At 46.3% G+C, this 21056-nt stretch overlaps 1 protein-coding gene across 15 annotated transcripts in view; it reads right to left on the bottom strand.

The window, feature by feature from the left end:
• tncb (tenascin Cb) overlaps nucleotides 1–21056 on the bottom strand; it is a 417727-nt gene that overhangs the window by 8969 nt on the left and 387702 nt on the right. For all 15 annotated transcript variants that reach the window (XM_072488244.1, XM_072488246.1, XM_072488245.1 and 12 more), the window contains 4 exons: nucleotides 19428–19547; nucleotides 15757–15900; nucleotides 7581–7711; nucleotides 4444–4579 (listed from right to left, as the gene is read on the bottom strand). In XM_072488244.1, coding sequence (XP_072344345.1) covers nucleotides 4444–4579; nucleotides 7581–7711; nucleotides 15757–15900; nucleotides 19428–19547 — 531 coding nt within the window. The remainder of the gene's footprint in view (nucleotides 1–4443; nucleotides 4580–7580; nucleotides 7712–15756; nucleotides 15901–19427; nucleotides 19548–21056) is intronic.

Here is a 21056-nt window from a genome sequence, read left to right as displayed (position 1 = left end):
CATGGATGTCAACGAGAGCTTTGAACGCTGTGTTCCAGCAGAGGCTTCAGGATAAGGATGAACCTTTCCAGTCCTTTTTAACCCACCTCCGTATCCTTGCGCAGTCCTGCAACTACGGCTCCACTTCCGACTCCATGGTCCGCAACCAGATCGTTTTCGGGGTCCACTCCGATCCTCTTCACCAGCAGCTCCTTAAACTTAAGCAGCTCACCCTTACCATCGCCATCGAAAACTGCGTCCTCCACGAGCACGCTAACAACCGGTACTCCTATATCAAGGCGGCAGAGATGGCGCGGCAAGGCCCCTACGATGCGGAGTGGGTGCAGGCCGTAAAACAGCTCCAGGACCTGAGTCTGGATGAGGGCGGCCATTTCGCCCGCTTTTCCCGGGCTCCTGCGCATGCGCTCCACGACCAAGGGAACGACGTGGCCGACGACCGAACTGCGCAGGTGCGCACATCGTTCGACTGCACCACGCATGCGCGGTGGGGCACGGAGCGTCCTGACACCGGCGCCATGACATGCAACAACTGTGGCTCCGCCCATTTAAAGCAGCAATGTCCTGCGAAATCTCGACACTATCTCCAGTGTAGCAAGCTTGGCCACTACGCAGCCCTGTGCAGATCTGCTCAACTGCCCAATACACAGCGATCCCAGTCGCAGTGCAGGAACGTCCGGTCAGTACTGCCACCCGTTGCAGACTCCGACTCTGACATGGTTCCAGATTCCGACACCGAGGGCCTCACATCCCCATTCCGGGTGGGCATCATCACCAAGCATACGATGCTTTCAGCGAAGAAGGTGAAACAACTCCCAGTATTGAGCATTGATCCGGACGACGAATGCCACCCTCACGGTCAACAAGGCTCGCATACGCTTCAGGCTGGACACTGGCGCATCAGCAAACCTCATTTAAAAGTCTGACCTTGACACCATCCGTGTCAAGCCAAGCATTCTTCAACCGGCCTGCCAGCTCATCGACTACAATGGCAATGCCATTGCTGCCAGTGGCTCATGCCAGCTTGCGGTATCCCATCGTTTTTCAGAAGCGACCCTGCGTTTTGAAATTGTAGGAACCAACAGAGCTTCTCTGCTCGGTGCTCGGGCCTGCAAAATCCTGAATCTTGTGCAGCGGGTTCACACCATGTCGTCCGCAGAGGCAACGGCCTCGCCAGATGTCAACTTCCAAGCCCAATTAGATGACATCATAGCACAATACCACAGTGCCTTCGAAGGTATGGGTACACTACCTTACCGATACAAAATACTGCTGAAGCCAAATGCCACACCTGTGGTTCATGCACCGTGTCGGGTGCCGGCACCCCTTAAGGACCGCCGTAAGCAGCAGCTGCAAGAGCTCCAGGACCAGGGCGTCATTTCTAAGGTCACTGAGCCCACGGACTGGGTTAGTTCCATGGTCTGTGTCAAAAAACCGTCAGGGGAACTTCGCATTTGCATCGACCCCAAAGATTTGAATAGTAACATCATGAGGGAACACTACCCTATACCTAAACGAGAAGAGCTCACCAGCGAAATGGCTCACGCCTAGCTTTTCACAAAGCTGAATGCCTCCAAGGCCTTTTGGCAAATACAGCTGGATGCATCCAGTCGAAAGTTGTGCACATTTAACACCCCGTTCGGTCGCTACTGTTACAACCGGATGCCCTTTGGCATCATCTCCGCCTCGGAAGTGTTCCACCGCATAATGGAGCAAATGATGGAGGGCATCGAGGGGGTGCGAGTGTACGTCGATGATATCATTATTTGGTCCACAACTCCTCAGGAGCACATCGATCGCCTCAAGCGAGTGTTCCACAGGATCCACGAGCATGGCCTCCGACTCAATAGAGCCAAATGCTCGTTCGGTCAAGCAGAAATAAAGTTCCTTGGCGACCATATTTTGCAGTTCGGTGTGCGGCCAGATGCAGACAAGGTGGCGGCGATCAACGCCATGAAGAGCCCGAGGACAAGAAGGCGGTCCTCCGCTTCCTAGGGATGGTCAATTTCCTTGAGAAGTTTATCCCCAATCTTGCATCACACATCTACAGGACACAATCACAATAAAGCCAGAGGGCACTAGTTTTCCCAGGCTCTTGGGATCCAGCCTCTGAGACAGTCAGAGCCCGTGAGCAGCAACTAGAACATACACCATGTGGTAGTAAGATAGTCTGGTCAGGTTAGCCTCAGGTCCCCAGTCAAGTCAGCATAGTGTCAACCCACAGTTAAAGTATGTATGATAGTTAAGAGTTTAATAAAATCAAGTTGCATTTCTTCAAGTGTTGGAAGCCTGTCTCTCTCACTGCTGCAGCAAACGCAGTCCTCGCAGACCCGGCATACCCAACACATCAGATGTAGAGAGAGATAGGGGGGTGAGTGGCAGAGAGGGATGAGTGGCAGAGAGGGGTGAGCAGCAGAGAGGGGTGAGTAGCAGAGAGAGGTGAGTGGCAGAGAGGGGTGAGTGGCAGAGAGAGGTGAGTGGCAGAGAGAGGTGAGTGGCAGAGAGGGGGTGAGTAGCAGAGAGGGGGTGAGTGAGGTTGCGAGAGAGTGAAAAAGTGCAAGAAAGAGTGAGAGAATGCGAGAGTGAGAGTGTGAGAGAGGGTGAGTAAGAGAGAGGGTGAGTGAGGGAGAGGGTGAGTGGGTGAAAGAGAGAAAAAGGGTGAGTGAGAGAGAGAGTGAGTGAGTGAAAGAGAGAGATCGGGTGAGTGGCAGAGCGAGGGTGAGTGACAAGAGGGGGCGAGTGAGGATGCGAGAGAGGGTGGAAGAGTGTGAGAAAAAGTGAGAGAATGCGAGAGTGAGAATGCGAGAGAGAGGGTGAGTGAGAAAGCGGGTGAGAGAGAGAGCACGAGAGATAGAGCGCGAGAGATGGAGAGTACAAGAGGGGAGGGCTCAAGAGAAGGAACAAGAGGGAGAGAGGGAATGAGAGGGAGGGAAGGAATGAGAGGGAACAAGAGTGAGGGAGTGAGAGATAGAGCGTGAGGGAAGGAGGGGGACAGAGAGAGAGAGGGAGGAGGGTGAGATGAGAAAGAGGGGTGAGAGTTAGGGGTGAAAGTTGGGGGGCTGACAGTAGGGGCGGTTGAAAGTGGGGTGGTGAGAGAGAGGAGGTGAGAGAGACGGGATGAGAGAGGTGGGTGAGCGAGAGGAGGGGTGAGAGAGAGGAAGGGTGAGAAAGAGGAGAGGTGAGAGAGAGGAGGTGTGAGAGAGAGGAGGGGTGAGAGAGATAGGGGACAAAGAGAGAGATGGGTGAGAAAGAGAGAGTTGGGGCGAAAGCGAGATGGGGAGATAGAGAGAGATGATGGAGAGAAAGAAAGGGAGATGGGGAGAGGGAGAGATGGGGAGAAAATGACAGGGCAGGGGGATAGTGAAAGTGTGAGATGGAGAGCGAGAGGGAGTGAGAGGCTGAGGAACTTTATTTAAAAAAAATAAAATATAGGGTACCCAATTAATTTTTTCCAATTAAGGGGCAATTTAGCATGGCCAATCCACCTACCCTGCACATCTTTGGGTTGTGGGGGCGAAACCCACGCAAACACATGGAGAATGTGCAAACTCCACACGGACAGTGACCTAGAGCTGGGATCGAACCTGGGACCATGGTGCCGTGAGGCAGCAGTGCTAACCACTGCGGCACCGTGCTTCCCCGAGGGTGAGGAACTTTAGTGAGGGAATTTTCGATCAGAGGGATTTGGTAGCTGAAGGAATAGCCACCAAGGGTTGAGCAATTAAAATTAGGGATGTTCAAGAGGTCAGAAGTAGCAGAATTGGTCGGTAGGTTTTGGACCTGGAGCAGGTTGCAGAAATATGGAGGGACAGTCCCATGGAAGGATTTGCAAACAGGGATGTTAAATTTTTAATTTGCTCAGTTAATTGGACGGCTGGTTTGTGATGCGGTGCGATGCCACCAGCTTGGGTTCAATTCTCGTACCAGCTGAGGTTATTGATGAAGGCCCTGTCTTCTCAACCTTGCCCCTCACCTGAGTTGTGGTGATCCTCAGGTTAAATAACCATCAGTCAGCTCTCTTTTAACGGGGAGAGCAACCTATGGTCCTCTGGGACTCTGGTGACATTTACATTTTAATGATAACCATGTCAAGTCACAATTACATTTGTGGGGCTTCAACTGAATTACACACAGGCACTGTTCGGCGAATTACTTTAAATTAGTGGATTGTACATATAGTTTTAAAAGGGTAAATAAGGTGATATTATTTATGTGTTAAGTAATTCCCTATTGGCAAGGAATGCACTCTTCCACAATGCCATAGATGCAGATTCAATTGATGTATTTATACGGGAGATGGTCATTTCCTTGGGATGTATTGAGGGATCGGGAGAAAGTTCAGAACTGGGAGTGATGAGACAGAGCTGCCATGTCCATATTCCTATTTTTCTGATTAAGGATACAAGTAACAACATAATTGGCATACTCACTGATACATTGCCATACCTGTTGTGAAGATGGTCTCGATTACATTGCTTCTTTCTGATCCTCTGTAGGCCTGAAGTCTCACATTGTATTTCATTGATGGAGTCAGTTGACCCATGTTGTATGAGATATCTGCTGCTCCAAAATATTCAACTTTCTGTTGCACCACGTAAAATAAAAAGCCACTTTGTAAAAATAGCTCTTTACTTTAATGCAAATATATACACGTGAACAGTAAAAGATGTATAAATTAGCTGAGACATAATTTTTTAAAACTGCCAAAATATTAATTAGATTTGTGTCTCAAAGGAATATATCTGATTGTTCAAGGCGCTCAGCACTTTTAATCACTGAGGAACAACTCACAGGTCCAAAATTCCTCAGGACATCATCTCCATGGTTACATTGAGGTCACATTTTCTGGTGACCACTAGTGCTCATCCTGCTGCAGTTTGTGATATCAGTGAAATGCTGGACCAGGCAAAAAGTAACCCAAAAAGGTAATTGAAAAATTAGGATGCTTTTTGGCAGCATTGATGAGATTAGAAAATAACCAGACAAATTTGGTTTAAAATTACCAAAGGAATAGGACAAATTTGATCAAAATAGATGGTTGCCAGTATTGAGTGAACAAGAACTAGTGGACAATGACATAAGATCAAATTTTATTTTAATTTAGACATAATATTGTGCAATGAGAAAGGGCTAATTAATAATCTTGCTGTAAAGCAGCCTTTAAGGAGGAGTGCCCATAATATGGTGGAATTTTAGATAAGTTTGAAAGAATGTGGTTCAATCCAAAACTGGAATCTTAAATCTAAACAAAGGAAACTATGAAGGGGTGAGGGGTAAATTAGATGTGGTAGATTGGAAAACTGTGTTAAAAGCTATAATGGTAGGAAGGCAATAGCTGGCATTTAAATAATACACGATCTACAACAAATCTACATTCCTTTGAGGCAAATAAACCCAGCAGGAAAGGTGACTGTGGCTACCAAGAGAAATTAAATACTGTATCAGATCAAAGGAAGAGGCTTATAAAGTCACCAAAAATAATAGTAAGCCAAAGAATTAGAAGCATTTTAGAATTCAGCAAAGGAGGACCAAGAAACTGACAAAGGTAGGAATAATAGATTATGGAAGTAAATTAGCGAGAAATGTAAAATGGACTGTTTAAGCTTCGATAATTACGTAAAAAGTAAAAATTGAGCAAACTCAAACGTGGGCCCACCACAGGCAGAGACAAGAGAATTTCTAATGCCGAATAAAAGAATGGCAGAAAACCACACAAATACTGGGTTTCTGTCTTCACTGAGAAAGATACAAAAATCCTTGAGGCATGGTTGAGAGCCAAGGGACTAGTGAGAATGAGGAACTGAAAAAAAATGAGTAAAAAAGTAATACTGGAGTAATTAATGGGACTGAAAGTTGATAAATCTCCTGGACCTGATGATCTACATCTCAGAGGATTGAAAGAGGTGGCTGTGAATATAATGGATACTTTGGCCGTCATCTCCCCAAATTCTCTAGATTCTGGAACAGTTCCTGCAGATTGGAAGGTGGCAAATGTAACCCCATGTTTAAGAAAAGAGGGAGAGAGAAAACATGGAACTACAGGTTCCTGACATCAGGAAAATACTAGAATCTATTATAACTGGACACTTAGAAAATAAAAACAGGATTGTGAAGAATCAACATGGATTCATGAAAGGGAAATCATATTTGACCAGCCTGTTGAAGTTCTGTTGAGCATACAACTAGTGCAGTAGATAAGGGGGAACCAGTGATTATGGTGTAGTTAGATTTTCAGAAGGTTTTCACTAAGGTCCCACATAAGAGGTTAGTATTCAAATTAAAACACATGGGATGAGGGGTAATATCTTGGTGTTGATTAAAGATTGGTTAAAAGGACAGGAAGCAGAGAGTAGGAATAAACAGGCCATTTTCAACGATCTGGGTGTGGGAATCAAGTGTAATATTTCCAAGTTTGCTGATGGCACAAAACTAGGTGAGAGTGTGAGTAATGAGGAGGATGCATAGAGGCTCCAAGGGGATTTAGACAGGCGAAGTGAGTGGTCAAGAACATGCCAGACAGAATATAATCTGGAAAAATGAAGTTAACCACTTTGATAGGAAAATAACAGAAATACAAGTATTTCTTAAATGTTGAGAGATTGGGAAGTGTCGATGACCAAAGCGACCTGGGTGTTCTCATTGATAAGTCACTGAAAGCTACCATGCAGGTGCAGCAAGTAATTAGGAAGGCAAATGGCATGTTGGTCTTTATTGCTAGCTGTTTAGAGTTCATGAGTAAAGATGTATTGCTCCAATTGTGTAGAACTTAGTGAGATTACGCCTAGAGTATTGTGTATAATTTTGGTCTTCTTAGCTAAGGAAGGACACACTTTCCATGGAGAGAGCGCAACAAAAGTTCACCAGAATGATTTTTGGCAGACTGATTCATTGGATGACGGGATTGAACTACGAGGAGAGACTGAGGAGACTGGACCTATGTTCTCTAGAGTTTAGAAGAATTAAAGGATGATCTGATTGGGAAAATGGCATTGAAGTAGAAGATTAACCATGATCTCGTTGAATGGTTGAGCAGCTTGAGGGGCCAAATGGCCTACTTCTGCTTCTATTTTCAATGTTTGATGTATCTAAATGTGAGAGATATAGAACAGAGAGGAAGAGGATTTTAAAAATATATATATATATGGAAGATTGTGAGGCTATGGAGGTCATTAGCATAATTTGAGATGGTCGCAAATCCCAAATCTAATTTGTGAAGTGGACAGGCAAGTGATTCAAGGAAAAGGGAATAATGAATATGTGGCAGCCATGTGGGATCAGGACAATTGCTCATGTGAAGGATGACATAGACTGATCATGCAAAATGGACTGTTTCTGTATTATACGTTCTATAAAAGTTTGAGGTCTGAGATGCTGAATATTCAGGTACAAATTCTACCCAATGATTTAGCACTTTATTTTAGTGCTGAACGTTTTGCTTTTTAAAATTCTGATCAGCAGTGGGTTGAATTTCCCACCTTCTTCAATTTTAGTGAATAAAGTCAATGTGAGCACGAGAGTGGGGAACAACAGGAATGCCACTCCCAATATTCGATAGCTTAGAGTTTCTGTCTCACAGGAATTACCTGTCCTCTTCCATCTTCAAATTCAACTGTCAGAATGTACCCATCGATCTGAGCTTGTGGAGGTTTCCATGAAACGAGTGCGTCACTTGTTGTAATTTCTCCAACTCTTAAGTCTCTGGGTGGATCAATGGCTTGAAGGGAATAAAAATACGTCACCATTAAAATAATGAAAACTGATTGCGTTTTGATCAGTGCATCCGACAACGATCGTTTGAACTACTCACCGATATGTTATCCATGCAGCTGACTGTACTGCAGCCAAGAAAGCTTTTAGTTCATTGTTTAAACAATCACCACTCTAAGTTAGCTTCTTAATGAGGATTGAGGGATTTGAACCATGGTTCTGTACACTTATTTAAAGATTCCTGTTAATGGCCCCGTTTGCATTCCCTTTTTAATGTTCTCAGATGCAATTCCTTTTTGGTTCCCCGCTACACTCTGTACACAGCCAAATCTTGAGCTGTTACTGTGGGCGGAGTTTACTAGGTGATCACGCTGGCGGGATATTCTTGTCCCACCGATACACCCCTTGTCGTCGGGAAATCCAGTTGACAATGGCGAGACCAGAACCGCCTCCACCACTGGGCCACCTCCGCCACCGGAAAACACGCAGCGGGTTGGTCGATAAATCCCCCCCTGTATTTTACCAGTGCTGTGGGCTTCCAAAGTGCGGGCTTCATGCATTAAGCAGCAATATCAAAGCAACGGATATACTGAGGCCAGAACCTCGTCGGAATATTCACAAGATGCTGGTGTTACACAGAACATACAGTGCAGAAGGAGGCCATTCGGCCCATCGAGTCTGCACCGACCCACTTAAGCCCTCACTTCCACCCTATCCCCGTAACCCAATAACCCCTCCTAACCTTTTTGGTCACGAAGGGCAATTTTATCATGGCCAATCCACCTGACCTGCATGTCTACCCCAGCCCAGGCTGCTTGCACATCATTGATATCTTTCATTCTATCACTGGCTGCCTTACCTTCAGCTGTCCGGACCTTAGGTTCTTGGATTCCTTCCCTGAACCTGTCCATCTCACTAACCTCCTTTAATTCACAATTTAAAACCTACCTCTTTGACCAAACGTTTCCCCCAAGTGGCTCGATGTCAAACTTTCTCTGTTAATGCTACTGCATAGTGCCGTGGGGTGATTTACTATATTAAAGGTGCTAAGGAAATGAAATTTGTTATTGGGGGTGTTAGGAAAACCAAACAACACCCGGGAAATGCAGAAGTACATTTGTGAATGCCCAACTCATTTACCAAGGAGTAGTCAGGTGGATTTCCTTGTTCGCAATGCAAAGCAGCAGAACAGGCACCTGAGGGCAGGAGAATTAGTGTCACTTGCAGATTGATCAGAGCTTTAGACCAGGCTTTCTAAAAATCTGCTATGGATTTATTTCAATGTTTATAATATTGCGCAATGAAGTTTTGTGGGATTTTCCATATGCTCTGCCTGGTGCTGAACTTGGTGCTGCTTCATGATTTTTGGGTTGGGACTAAAGAAAGCTCCATGAGTAATAAAGTTCTTAAACGATCAGATGAGCTGTCACACCATGGCTGGGGAATTAGAGGCCTCGTGTGCTGGGGTGATTGGAAACCAGATGGACGTGGGGATGGGGAAATCATGGGCTTTGTGGTGCGGTCTGAGTCCTGAGAGCGGAACGTCAGTGGGGCATTCCCCTGATCATAAAACCCTCAGGCTGGCAGGGGAGATGCGTGTAAAAGCTAGAGCACGTGGTCTTCTTCCGACTTGGACGCTGGTGCCACAGCCTCGCAGGTGGTATTGGTGGCCCTGCTGCTGGCTCTCCGACCACTCGAGGGAACAGGATGCACCATCTCTCAACATCTGGAAGCCTTTCCAGGTCGGCATCCCCAAAGCGAGGAGCACGCCTGCACACTGCCGTGCTTGTGTGTGACTGGAGTGAGTGGTGAGGGAGCGCTTAAAAGCGGCTCCCCCTTGTTAGCGGCAAGATGTTGAGGCGCGAGTCTGGAGAATCAGACGGCGAGACAGCCAGTAAAGGTGAGGCGCTCGTGGGGCTTATCTTCGGCACGAGGTGCCACTGCAACTGAACGCGGGCCGTGATCTTGCCAACGTGGCCATCGCGAAACATCTCGCCAATCACGTCCAAAATGACGCAGAAATGTTTCTGTTAAATCGCGCCTATTTCTGCTGTTTACCCAGCAGTTTCTGTTTTTATTTCAGGTTTCCAGGATCCGCAGTATTTTGCTTTTATTTTAGAGTTGAATTTATTTAAGGGATGCATACATTTGTTTTACAGATCATTAACTCGGGCTCATTTATCACTTGTTTAGCATTTCTATCCAAACAAAAGGTGCTGGAAAACTATAAACACACTCGGCACCAGTATGATTTTCTAATGAAAGCCCGAAAAACAACCATGGAATTTATAATTAAACTTTTTGTTTGGTTTAGGAATTCAACACATGGTCTAGTATTGCTTTGATAGGAGCTTTTGCCTTGAACCAGACAAGAAAACTTTGATATTGATGTTGTTCAGCCCACTTCGCCCTCTCCCACTCTCTCCCCCTGCACTTTGTTCATTGCTCTCTCTTCCCGGGTGAGATTCTCCACTCGCGCGCCGGTTGGGAGAATCGCCTGGGCCGCCAAAATTTCCCGGGACGCGGGTCCGACGCCCTCCCGCGATTCTCCCAAGCAGCGGGAACGGCCCCGTTGAGTTCCGCGGGCCGCAGGCCGGAGAATCGCCGGAGACACCCAAAATGGCGATTCTCCGGCACCCCCGCTATTCTCAGACCCGGATGGGCCGAGCGGCCAGGCCAAAACGGCGGGTTCCCCCCGGCGCCGTCCACACCACAGCGCGGGAACACTGGGGGGGGGCGCCCTGCGGGGGATGTAGGGGGGATCCTGCACCGGGAGGTACCTCAAATGTGGCATGGCCCGCGATCGGTGCCCACCTATCGTCAGGCCATCCTCTCTGAAGGAGGACCTCCTTCCTTCCGCAGCCCCGCCAAGATCCGTCCACCATCTTCTTGCGGGGCGGACTCAGAGAGGACGGCAACCATGCTTGCGTGGGTGACGCCAGTAATGCGGCGCCGGCCGCGTCATCTATGCGGCGCCGCCTTTACGCAGCGACAAGGCCTGGCGCGTGTAGATGACGCGGCCCCGATCCTAGCCCACTGTCGGGGCCTGAATCGGTCGGGATCGGGGCCATTTCACGCCGTCGTGAACCTCGACGGCGTTCACGACGGCGTGGGCACTTCGGTGCGGGAGTGGAGAATCCCGTCCCCCATCTCTGTCTGATGTTCACTGCCCTCCCTCCCTGTCTTTTCCAGTTGTTCATTGCCCCCTCTCCCCCACTCTGCCTGTTGTTCATTGCCCCCCTCTCCCCCACTCTGCCTGTTGTTCATTGCCCCCTCTCCCCTACTCTGCCTGTTGTTCATTGCCCCCCTCTCCCCCACTCTGCCTGTTGTTCATTGCCCCCTCTCCCCTACTCTGCCTGTTGTTCATTGCCCACCTCTCCCCCACTCTGCCTGTTGTTCATTGCCCCTTTTCTGCCTATTAATATAGAAATATGCAAATATACGAATTAGGAAGGGGAGAAGGCCACTTGGCTCCTCCAGCCTGCTCCGCCATCCAATAATTCAAACCTTTCAATAAGATTATGGCCTTACCCAGGCCAATATCACCAGTGTCGAGGCATTAGGCATGCTCGACCAGCTGAGATGGGCGATCCACATTCCCCGCATACCGGACACAAGACTCTCAAAATAAGTGCTCTACTCCGAGCCCCGCTATCACTAGGAGGACAGCGGAAACGTTACAAAGACACTCTGAAAGCCTCACTAAGTAAATGCACCATCCTGATCGACACATGGAAATTGCTTGCCTTAGAACGCACAAACTGGAGAAAAAGCTTCCACGATGGTGCCAATCACCTCACGCGTCGTAGGGTGGAGCATGTGGGGGCTAAGCATAAACAGCGAAAGGTGAGCACAGAGTCCAGAGAGTCCCATCCACCCACCCCATCAAACACCACCTGCCCATCTTCTGGCAGATTCAGGATTGGACTATTCAGCCGCTGCAGAACCCACCTCCCTGCTGTGGAAGCAAGTCATCCTTGACACTGAGGAACTGCCCAAGAAGAAGGAAGTTGGTCTGATTGCAACCTCAAACCCACATTGCTGTCTACCCTCGATAACCTTTCAACCCCTTGTTATTGAAGAATCCATGTCGCTCTGCCTTAAAAATATTCAAAGATTCCACTGCCTTTTGAGAAGCAGAATTCCAGAGATTCAAAACCCTCTCATCATCTCCGTCTTAAATGAGTAATCCCTTATTTTGAAACAGTGATCCCCTAGTTCTAGATTCTCTGACAAGAGGGAACATTCTCCCCACATCCACCCTGTCAAGACCCTTCAGATTTTTAAATTTCAGTCAAGTCACCTCTTACTCTTCTAAACTCCAGTGGATATAAACCTAACCTCTCGAACCTGTCCTCATAAGACAATCCACCCATTATTGGCATTAGTCTACTAAACCTTCTCTGAACTACTTTGTTATGTAGTTACATTGTGTGCCTTGTGTTGCCCTATTATGTGTTTTCTTTTATTTCCTTCTCTTTACATGTACTTAATGATCTATTGAGCTGCTCGCAGAAAAATACATTTCACTGTACCTTGGTACACGTGACAATAAATAAAATCCAAAAAATCTCAAAAAAGTAATGCATTTACATCTTTCCTTAAATAAGGAGACCAGTACGGTACACAATACTCCAGGTGCGATCTCATCAATGTCCTGTACAACTGAAGCATAACCTCCCTACTTTTGTATTCAATTCTCCTCACAATAAATGATAACATTCTATAAACTTTCCTAATTACTTGCTGTGTCATATATCAGCCTCTTGTGATTCATGCTCTAGAATACCCAGATCCCTCTGCACCTCAGAGCTCTTCAATCTCTCACCATTTAAATAATAAGCAACTTTTTTATTCTTCCTGCCAAAATGGAAAATTTCACATTTGCCAACATTATACTCCATTTGCTAGATTTTTTACCCATTTTCATTTATTGCTCACTGTCTATCCCACTGTTGGTTACTCATTGCTCTTCAGAAATATTGATGTAAATTTAAATTTGAATCTGGGGTACAGCGATCCTGTTGTTCTTGAAAGTGACTAACCTCAAAAGTCATATGTTCATATTCCACCATAATCAAGGTGGAGGTTTCTAACCAGCATATTGATGTTAACATCATATTATCCATTATAACAGTAGGTGGTAAAACCAATTTCCACCCATCGTAATCCCTGCGGGATTTACCTGTCATGAAAACACCAATTTTCAATGAGTGGGTCTCCCAATCACTGACCTAGAGAAATACCAGCTGAAAATGTGAACCAGCCAGCTGAGAAAAGATAGTGTGAGTGATACACAACAGCACCCAAAGTCTCCGTAGTCCTTGCCGGTGATAGGGACATCAGTAAATGCTGTCCTGGGGATAGTCGAGAGGCAATTCACTGCCTGAAATAACTGGCATGCTTAATATGCTCTATGTGACATCTTTGTTATTGACTCTAAAGGTACTGGCAAATGGTTAGCCTTTCAGCTTGATAAGCATGGGCAGCGGAAGTGAGTGTAGCAGAAAAATGACAATGAGACCCCTTATGACAATGAGAGCTGCCCTTTCCTTTGTAAATATCCAACAGGTAGGCAAATACCCTGCAAGGAAAGTGTGATGAATGCAGGATTTTAGATATATTGGATTGTAAGTATTTAGTGAAGTAAGGGTTAGAGTGGAATTTGAGTGCTGAAGTCATGTTTCCAAAGAATCTTGGTTTGAAAGTCTGCAAAGCTTTTTGGAGCCTAAGGTGTAATTAACCATGGTAAAAGCTGGGTCAGTACAATTTCGTTTTGATTAAGGGGGTTCCCTGAGGAGTTCATTAGTTTCCAGCTTGGTGAGATGATGTCATTGCTGGGTGGAGACAAGGCATCAGGCTTTTTGAGAAAGCATTTTTCTGTTACAGTTCTGATTCTGGATGAAGCTAAGACCAGGTAAGGCACTTTTCTCTCACTGTAAGTGAGTTAAAAGAGATTAACTGTATTGAAAGCAGTGCAGACTTGTCTGAGGACAAGGGCAAGCTGAAACAAGCCAGTTGAAAACAGTTTTTGAAAACATTTAGCCAGAGTTTCTGCAGGGGTTCAGACTGGAGTCAGATCTGTTCTGCAAAGCAGTGCTAAGCGACCTAATCTCAAGATTGACTCTGTAAAGCAAGTATTCCCCTGTGCCATTGCTATTTAAGGTGGATTGAGAGCTGAGATGTTCTATTTTCCTGCTGTTTCAGTGGGAATAAAGATAGCAAGTAAGGGTATTGTATTAGCTGTGGTGAGTAGCATTAGAGTCCCTACAATGCAGAAGGAGGCCATTCAGCCCATCAAGTCTGCACCAACCCTCTGAAACTGCACCCCACCCAGGCCCACACCCCCACCCTGTCTCCATAATTCCACCTAACCTGTACATCTTTGGAAGCTAACGGGCAATTTGATCATGGCCAGTCCACCTAACCTGCACATCTTTGGACTGTGGGAGGAAATCGGAGCACCCAGAGGAAACCCACGCAGACACAGAGAGAATGATTGTTTAATTGTTTAAGGGATATTTGCAAGCTATTAAAGGTTCATTGTAAGCTATTTTTGGGTGTGATGTTAAAGATTTTGATGCTGTGTTAGTAATAAAGTTTTGTTTAAAAATACCATGGACTGGATTCTCAGTTTTTGGGACTAAGTCCCCACGCCATCGTGAAAACTGTGGTCTTTTACACCAGGAAAACTGGCATCAAAAGGCCACAGATTCACAGCCTTGCAGGAGGCTAGCAGGCAGTTGTCGTGGAGCTCACAGCTCCAGCTGCCGATACGGCCCCCCGCATTTCCGGGTCAGAAACCGCGCATGCCCATGGCGGCGGCCTCCAACAGCCGCGCCGTGCTCCATAGCGGACTCAGCCCGCGGACCTGGACCGCCGAAATAGTGCCCTGCAGCTGCCGCTCGCGCGACCCGGACCATCTGCAGACATAGCCCCCAGTCCCGAATTTGGCACCCCCTGCCCTCCAATCGGCCCTCCCCCGACTGTTGGCTGCGGACTGAGTCCACAGGACCAGATTCGAACCTTGTGGTCGGGAATTCGGCCGGCCAGGATGGAGAATAGCGGGGCGGGCCTCAGGCAATGGCTGGAGGCAGTAGATACTCGGTGCAGTGTACTCCACGAGTACGCCACTTTTCGGGGTGCGGAGAATAGCAGAACTGGCGCCAATCTCGATTTCGTGTGGGAAAACGGATTCTCCGCCGCATCTCCGAATGCGATTTCAGCATCGGGGTGCGGAGAATCCAGCATCATATCCCTATTTCTTTGTGCAATCTCTCCTGGAGCTAAGTATCCTTTCCTCACAATCATACAGAATTAAAAGAAAATATTGGAGTTTCAGTCCAGTATCCTAGCCACTGTTGGAGTCTGGTCTGGGGTTGTAATAAAAGGAAATGGTTACCTCCTATCTGGTCTGTTCTACCTGTGACCCCTCGCACCATGTGCTCGACATCAATGTACTCAGGAAAATTAGGGCTGGATGCTAAATACTGCCTAGATTGTGTATCCCAAACCTCAAGAAGAAATTAAAACACCGAATGGACTAACGGAAGTGGATAATATTTTTTGTTCAACCTGCATCAGTGAGCATTCTTTCAATTTGTCACTGGGAATATTTCTTCTTCCACGGAATCGCACAGACTGAAAAGGAAGTAACTGTGCAGGACACATTTACAGCAAACAGTCTGCACATTCTCCCCGTGTGTGCGTGGGTTTCCTCCGGGTGCTCCGGTTTCCTCCCACAGTCCAAAGATGTGCAGGTTAGATGGATTGGCCATGCTAAATTGCCCTTAGTGTCCAAAATTGCCCGTAGTGTTGGGTGGGGTTACTGGGTTATGGGGATAAGGTGGGGGTGTGGACCTTGGGTGGGGTGCTCTTTCCAAGAGCCGCTGCAGACTCGATGGGCCGAATGGCCTCCTTCTGCACTGTAAATTCTATGTAAAGTCAGCGAATACTCGAGTAGATCACAGAAGACACATCTATATGTAAGTCTTACACCAACGAGTGAAACCAGTGGAAATCTTGGCCCTGCAAAAATAGAGTTGAACTCACCAGTCGTAAAGGTAGTGGATGAGGCAGAACTTTCGAGAGAACCTTTCACAGCGTGGATCCAGACAGTGTATAGGGTACCGGGTAAAAGAGCATTGAGTTCAAACTGTGTCAGGTCTCCTGAAACCTGCTTTGTTATTGGAGAATCTGAGGTTGAAAAAAAAAGAGCGTTAATATCTGGTTTCATTTAATTGAAATGCAACGACATGTTTTCATTTCAAAGCTAAAATTAAAACTTCTTTATTTATTTATGCATCAGGAAATTCCTGTGTCAGTTTGGTTCAGTTGTTCGCGCACTTGCCTCTGAGGCAGAAGGTTGTGCGTTCAAATTCCACTCCAGAGACATAAGCACAAAAATTTAGGCTGACTCTATGGTGCAGCATTGTGGAAGTGCTGATCTGGTGGAGGTGCAGTCTTTTGGATGAGATATTAAGCCGAGACCCTGCCTGCTTTGCCAGGTGGGTGCAAAAAAGCACAAGGCACTATTTAATGAGGAGCAGGGAAGTTCCCCCTGGTGTCCTGGCCAATATTTATCTCTTATCAGGCACCACTAAACAGATTATCTGGTCATTAACACACTGCTGGCTGTGGGAGCTTTCTGTGTGCAAATTGGTTGCTGTGTTTCATAGATTACCACAGCGACTACACTTCAAAAGATATTGCCTGCAAAACACTTCATGAGATCATGAAAGGGCTGTAAAAATGATGGACTCTCGTTGTTTTAAACATTTTCGGAACGTTACAGATTCAAATTCTATTCTGGATATAGGGCAGCACCTTGGCACAGTGGTTAGTACTGTTGCCTCACAGCGCCAGGGACCCGGGTTTGATTCTTGCCTTGAGTGACCTGTCTGTGTGGAGTTTCCACATTCTCCCGATGTCTGAGTGGGATCCCTCCGGGTGCTCTGGTTTCCTCCCAGAATCCAAAGATGTGCAAGTTAGGTGGATCGGCCATGATCAATGCACAGAGTTACAGGGATAGGGCAGGGGAGTGGGCCTAGATAGAGTGCTCTTTCGAAGGGTTGGTGCAGACCCGATGGGCTGAATGGCCTCCTTCTGCACTGTAGGGATCATGGCTGATCTGTGACCTCACTCCATATCTTTGGTCCATATCGCCTACCATCTTTGCTTACCAGAAATCCATCTATCTCGGACTTAGAATTAACAACTGTTCTAGTTTCAACTGCTGTTATTTGGGAGAGAGTTCCAAACCACTACCACCCTTTGAGTGAAGAGGTTCTTGCTGACTTCTCTCCTGAATGGTCTAGCCCTAATTTTTAGACTATGCCCTCTAGTTTTAGAATCTCCCACCAGTGGAAATAATTTATCTTTATCTACCCTGTTTATCCCTGCTAATATCTTAAATACTTTGATCAGATCACCCTATAACCTTCTAAATTCTAGCAAAAATAGGCCTGATTTGTGTTATCTCTCATCGTAACAACCCCCATAGTTCATTTTAGTAAACCAACATTGCAACCCTCCGAGGCCCAAAATATCATTCCTAAGGTGTGGTGCCCAGAACTGCTCACAGTACTCCAAGTGGGGTCTAACCAGGGTAATTACAGCATAATCCCTGTGTCTTTATATTCCAATCATCGAGATATAAATGCTTGCATTAAATTAGATTTTGTGATTCTTTTCTGCACTTGTTCATGGCATTTGAAGGCTCTATGCACCTGAAACCCCAAGTCTCTTTGGACATCCACTGTTCCTAACCTCTTTCCATTTGGAAAGTACTTTTCTCTATCATTTTCTCGTACAAAATGGATAACCTCACACTTAGTTACATTGAATTCCATCTGATACAAATTTGCCCATTCACCTAGTCTGTCACTATCTCTTTGTAATTTTATGTTTCCACTTAGGCAAATGATACCTAACTTTATATCATCAGCAAATTTAGATATATGACTTTCCATGTCATTGTCCAAGTCACGAATGAATAATGTGAATGTTCTATGTTCTATATATCAGTTATATGACTTCAAAAACAAATTGGTTAGTTGTAAAGTTCTTTGTTCTGTACAAATACAAGGGGCAGGATTCTCCGACCCCCCCCCTCCTCCGCCGGGTCAGAGAATCACCGGGGGGGGAGGCGGTGTGAATCCTGCCCCGCCGCTCCGCCGCTGGCTGCCGAATTCTCCGGTGCCGGTTTTCGGGCGGGGGCGGAGTTTACGCCACGCGGGTCGGGGGCCATTGGCAGCGGCCCCCCTGGCAATTCTCCGGGCTCCGATGGGCCGAGCGGCCACCCGTTTCCGGCCAACCCCGCTGGCGTGAAATGGACATGGTCCATCACGGCGGGACCTGGCTTGTAGGCCAGCTAGGTGAGTCCTCGGGGGGGGGGGGTTCTGCGCATGCACCAACTCGCTCCAGCTCTTCGACGGCGGTTGGCGCAGCGCCAACCCCTCCGCCGCCGGCCTAGCCCCCAGACGTGCGGAGGATTCTGCACCTTCCAGTCGGCCCGACGCCAGAGTGGTTCACGCAGCTCTTGGCGCCGGCGTCGGGCCATCCGGCCAGTTGCGGGAGAATCCTGCCCAAGGTTTCTATTTGTTGATATTTATTCAGCTCCACAGATCAGTGAGGATGCACAAAAGTTTGATTTTCTGTGAGATGCAAATAACTATGGTGTTATTTGAAGAATAAGAGGGTTAAAAGATTTCACGGCGAAGCCAGTTTTTCATATCTCGGTCTATGTTTTTCTTTTAATTTGTTATTTAGTTTGTGTGTAGCTCACCCATGTATTTACACCCTCCTAACTATCTGGATATTCTTTTGTCCTTTCATATTTCCCTCACCTCACATTTTCTACATAATATAACTTCTTTTAAAATTAAGTAGTTCATAGGTCTCACTCTCCTTTAACTCCCTCTGTGCTTCTCTCCTTCTCCCTTTTTACTTTTGTTCAAACCTTATTAAAGTGACTTTTAATTTTAATCTTTGCTTTTGAGGAGGAGCACTTGCCTACAAAGCTGTCGCCTATCTTGCCTCCTTACTGTTTTCACTCCCAGAGTAAGTCTGATTCCTCATCATCTCACAGATTTTCAAAAGAACTGCTTTGGGCGGGATTCTCCAGCCTGCCAGCCACATTTTCCTGTGTGGCGCTCCCCCAACGGTACCGGGATTCTCCATTCCCACAGCTAGCCAATGGTATTTCCTATTGTGGCCACCCCACATCATCGGGAAACCTAAGGACATTGGTGCGTTGCCGGTGGACCGGAGGATCCCACCGACGGAGAATTCCACAGATTATCCTTAAGCACGCAAGTACTGTGAAAAGTAAGCAGGAATTGCGAACTGTCCAAATATTAATTATTTAACAGACCAGCAGTGTAAATGGGACAGAGGACCATTATGGGACCATGTGTAACAACATTGTAAATATCTTCCTGATGATTTCCTCTGGTTGGCACCTCTTCAGAAGTCATAAATATTTTATTGCTTATCCAAGGCAGTCTCAGGAAGACATTTATGATATTGTCATAGGGTAGGTGGTCCATTCATCCATTAGGCTTTGTGTCAAAACCACTAATAAAACCATCCCCAGAAAGTTTTATGAAATAACATAAACCATTTTCCCCAGCGAAAGATCATTTTCGTATAAATCTCCCCAAGACATGATTAAGGTTTAATAGTAAATAATTCTTTAACACAATGAACTGATTTGCCCTTACCACCCTCAGCACTGTAGGTGATGATATATTCATCTATTGAAGCGATAGGGGGCTTCCATACCAACAGGGCTTCAGAATCGGTGACCTTTGCAACTCCTAATTCTGACGGACTGTCCAAGGCTACCGATCAAGGAAAAAAAATGACAATATGTTACTTTCAAACCGTCAATTCACACGAGACAGAGAGTTGAAGTGAACAGTGGCTTTAATCAACTAGAGCAGTGCCTGCCTGTGACTGCTCTGCAAATGAGAGCCGCCTACAGGGCAGCTGCTTTTTATGCCTCCCCTCAAGGGGGCGGAGCCCACAAGGGCACCAACATGATACAATCAGTGTAGTACAGTACAATGGTCCATAGGTGGAGCCCACATGGGCAACAGCCTGGTACAATGTAGTACAGTGGTGAATGGTTACCATAATACGTTCACCACACCTGTGCAATCTATATTCTTGAAAAATAGAATGATCATATTGTTCAACTACCTCTGAGAACACAATTCTTAAAAGTTGTTTTCATTTTAAGCATGTTATTTGTGATGATGTTGCGATATGTGTTAACGGTTTGAACATACAATCGCAAAGTATCATTTTAAAGTTGCAATGATCCACTTGCACCGACTTCATTAGAAAAACTGCACAACAACCGCCCGGTTGCACCTAGTCCCCTACATGTCTCCTGCCTGAGAGAGTACTCCATCCCCTGGGGTGATTACCCACTCTCAATCCCAATTGGTTCCCCAAGCCAGGTGATCCTTACTCTGCCCTGTTGGTCTTAAAGTGACAATCACAACAAATCATCACAAAAATGCACTTCAATATTCTATATTCCCAGAGTAAAACAATTATACTCTGTTTCCGTCCGGAACTTCAATATAAGAACAAAGAACAAAGAAAAATACAGCACAGGAACAGGTCCTTTGGCCTCTAAACCTGCACCAACCATGCTGTCTAACCTAAACCTTTCTGCACTTCCGGGGTCCATCCCAATATTCCCATCCTATTCATTTAATTGTCAAGGCTCCCTGATCCTGAGGTGTGAACCAGCAGAATAATGGTGCTAAACTATTACTCCCCAGGGGGAAAATGAACAAAATATTTTGCCACGCAAGGTCTTGTTCATAGACCCTAATGCACTACCACAGAATTCTGAAATGTCAAGGCCCTGCTTTCTATTTAGATAGCATCATACAGTTTTAATGCACAAAAAGAGGCACTTCAGCCCATCGTGTCTGTGCCGGCAGTTATGCATGTGTCTATTCTCATCCCATTTTCCAGCACTTGGAGATTCTGTGCTACGGCAGTCTCAGTGCTCATCTTAATGCTTCTTAAATGTTGTGAGTGTTCCCGCCTCTAAGGCAGCGAGAAAGATTTGGAAAGCTCATCGCACAATCTCATAACAAGATGGGAGTCTTAGCCACCTCCTTATTTTGAATCCACAAACTACTATTAGGGCGCTGTAACTGCAGTGAAGGCCCTTTCATCCCAGTTATTACTGAATTCCAGTTCACGCGCAACAATTTATGCACATTGTTCTTGCTTTTATGCTCAGTTGTGGTCACATCTACATAGTCTTGTTCCTCTATGGAGACCGCCATGCAGAAAGGAAATGGCCAGGTTCCCTGAATTTAGAG

Source organism: Scyliorhinus torazame, chromosome 22 (assembly GCF_047496885.1).
Source record: "Scyliorhinus torazame isolate Kashiwa2021f chromosome 22, sScyTor2.1, whole genome shotgun sequence".
NCBI classification, from domain to species: Eukaryota; Metazoa; Chordata; class Chondrichthyes; order Carcharhiniformes; family Scyliorhinidae; genus Scyliorhinus; species Scyliorhinus torazame.
The sequence above is the reverse complement of the archived record's forward strand: the minus strand, read 5'-3'. Positions and strand labels throughout refer to the sequence as shown.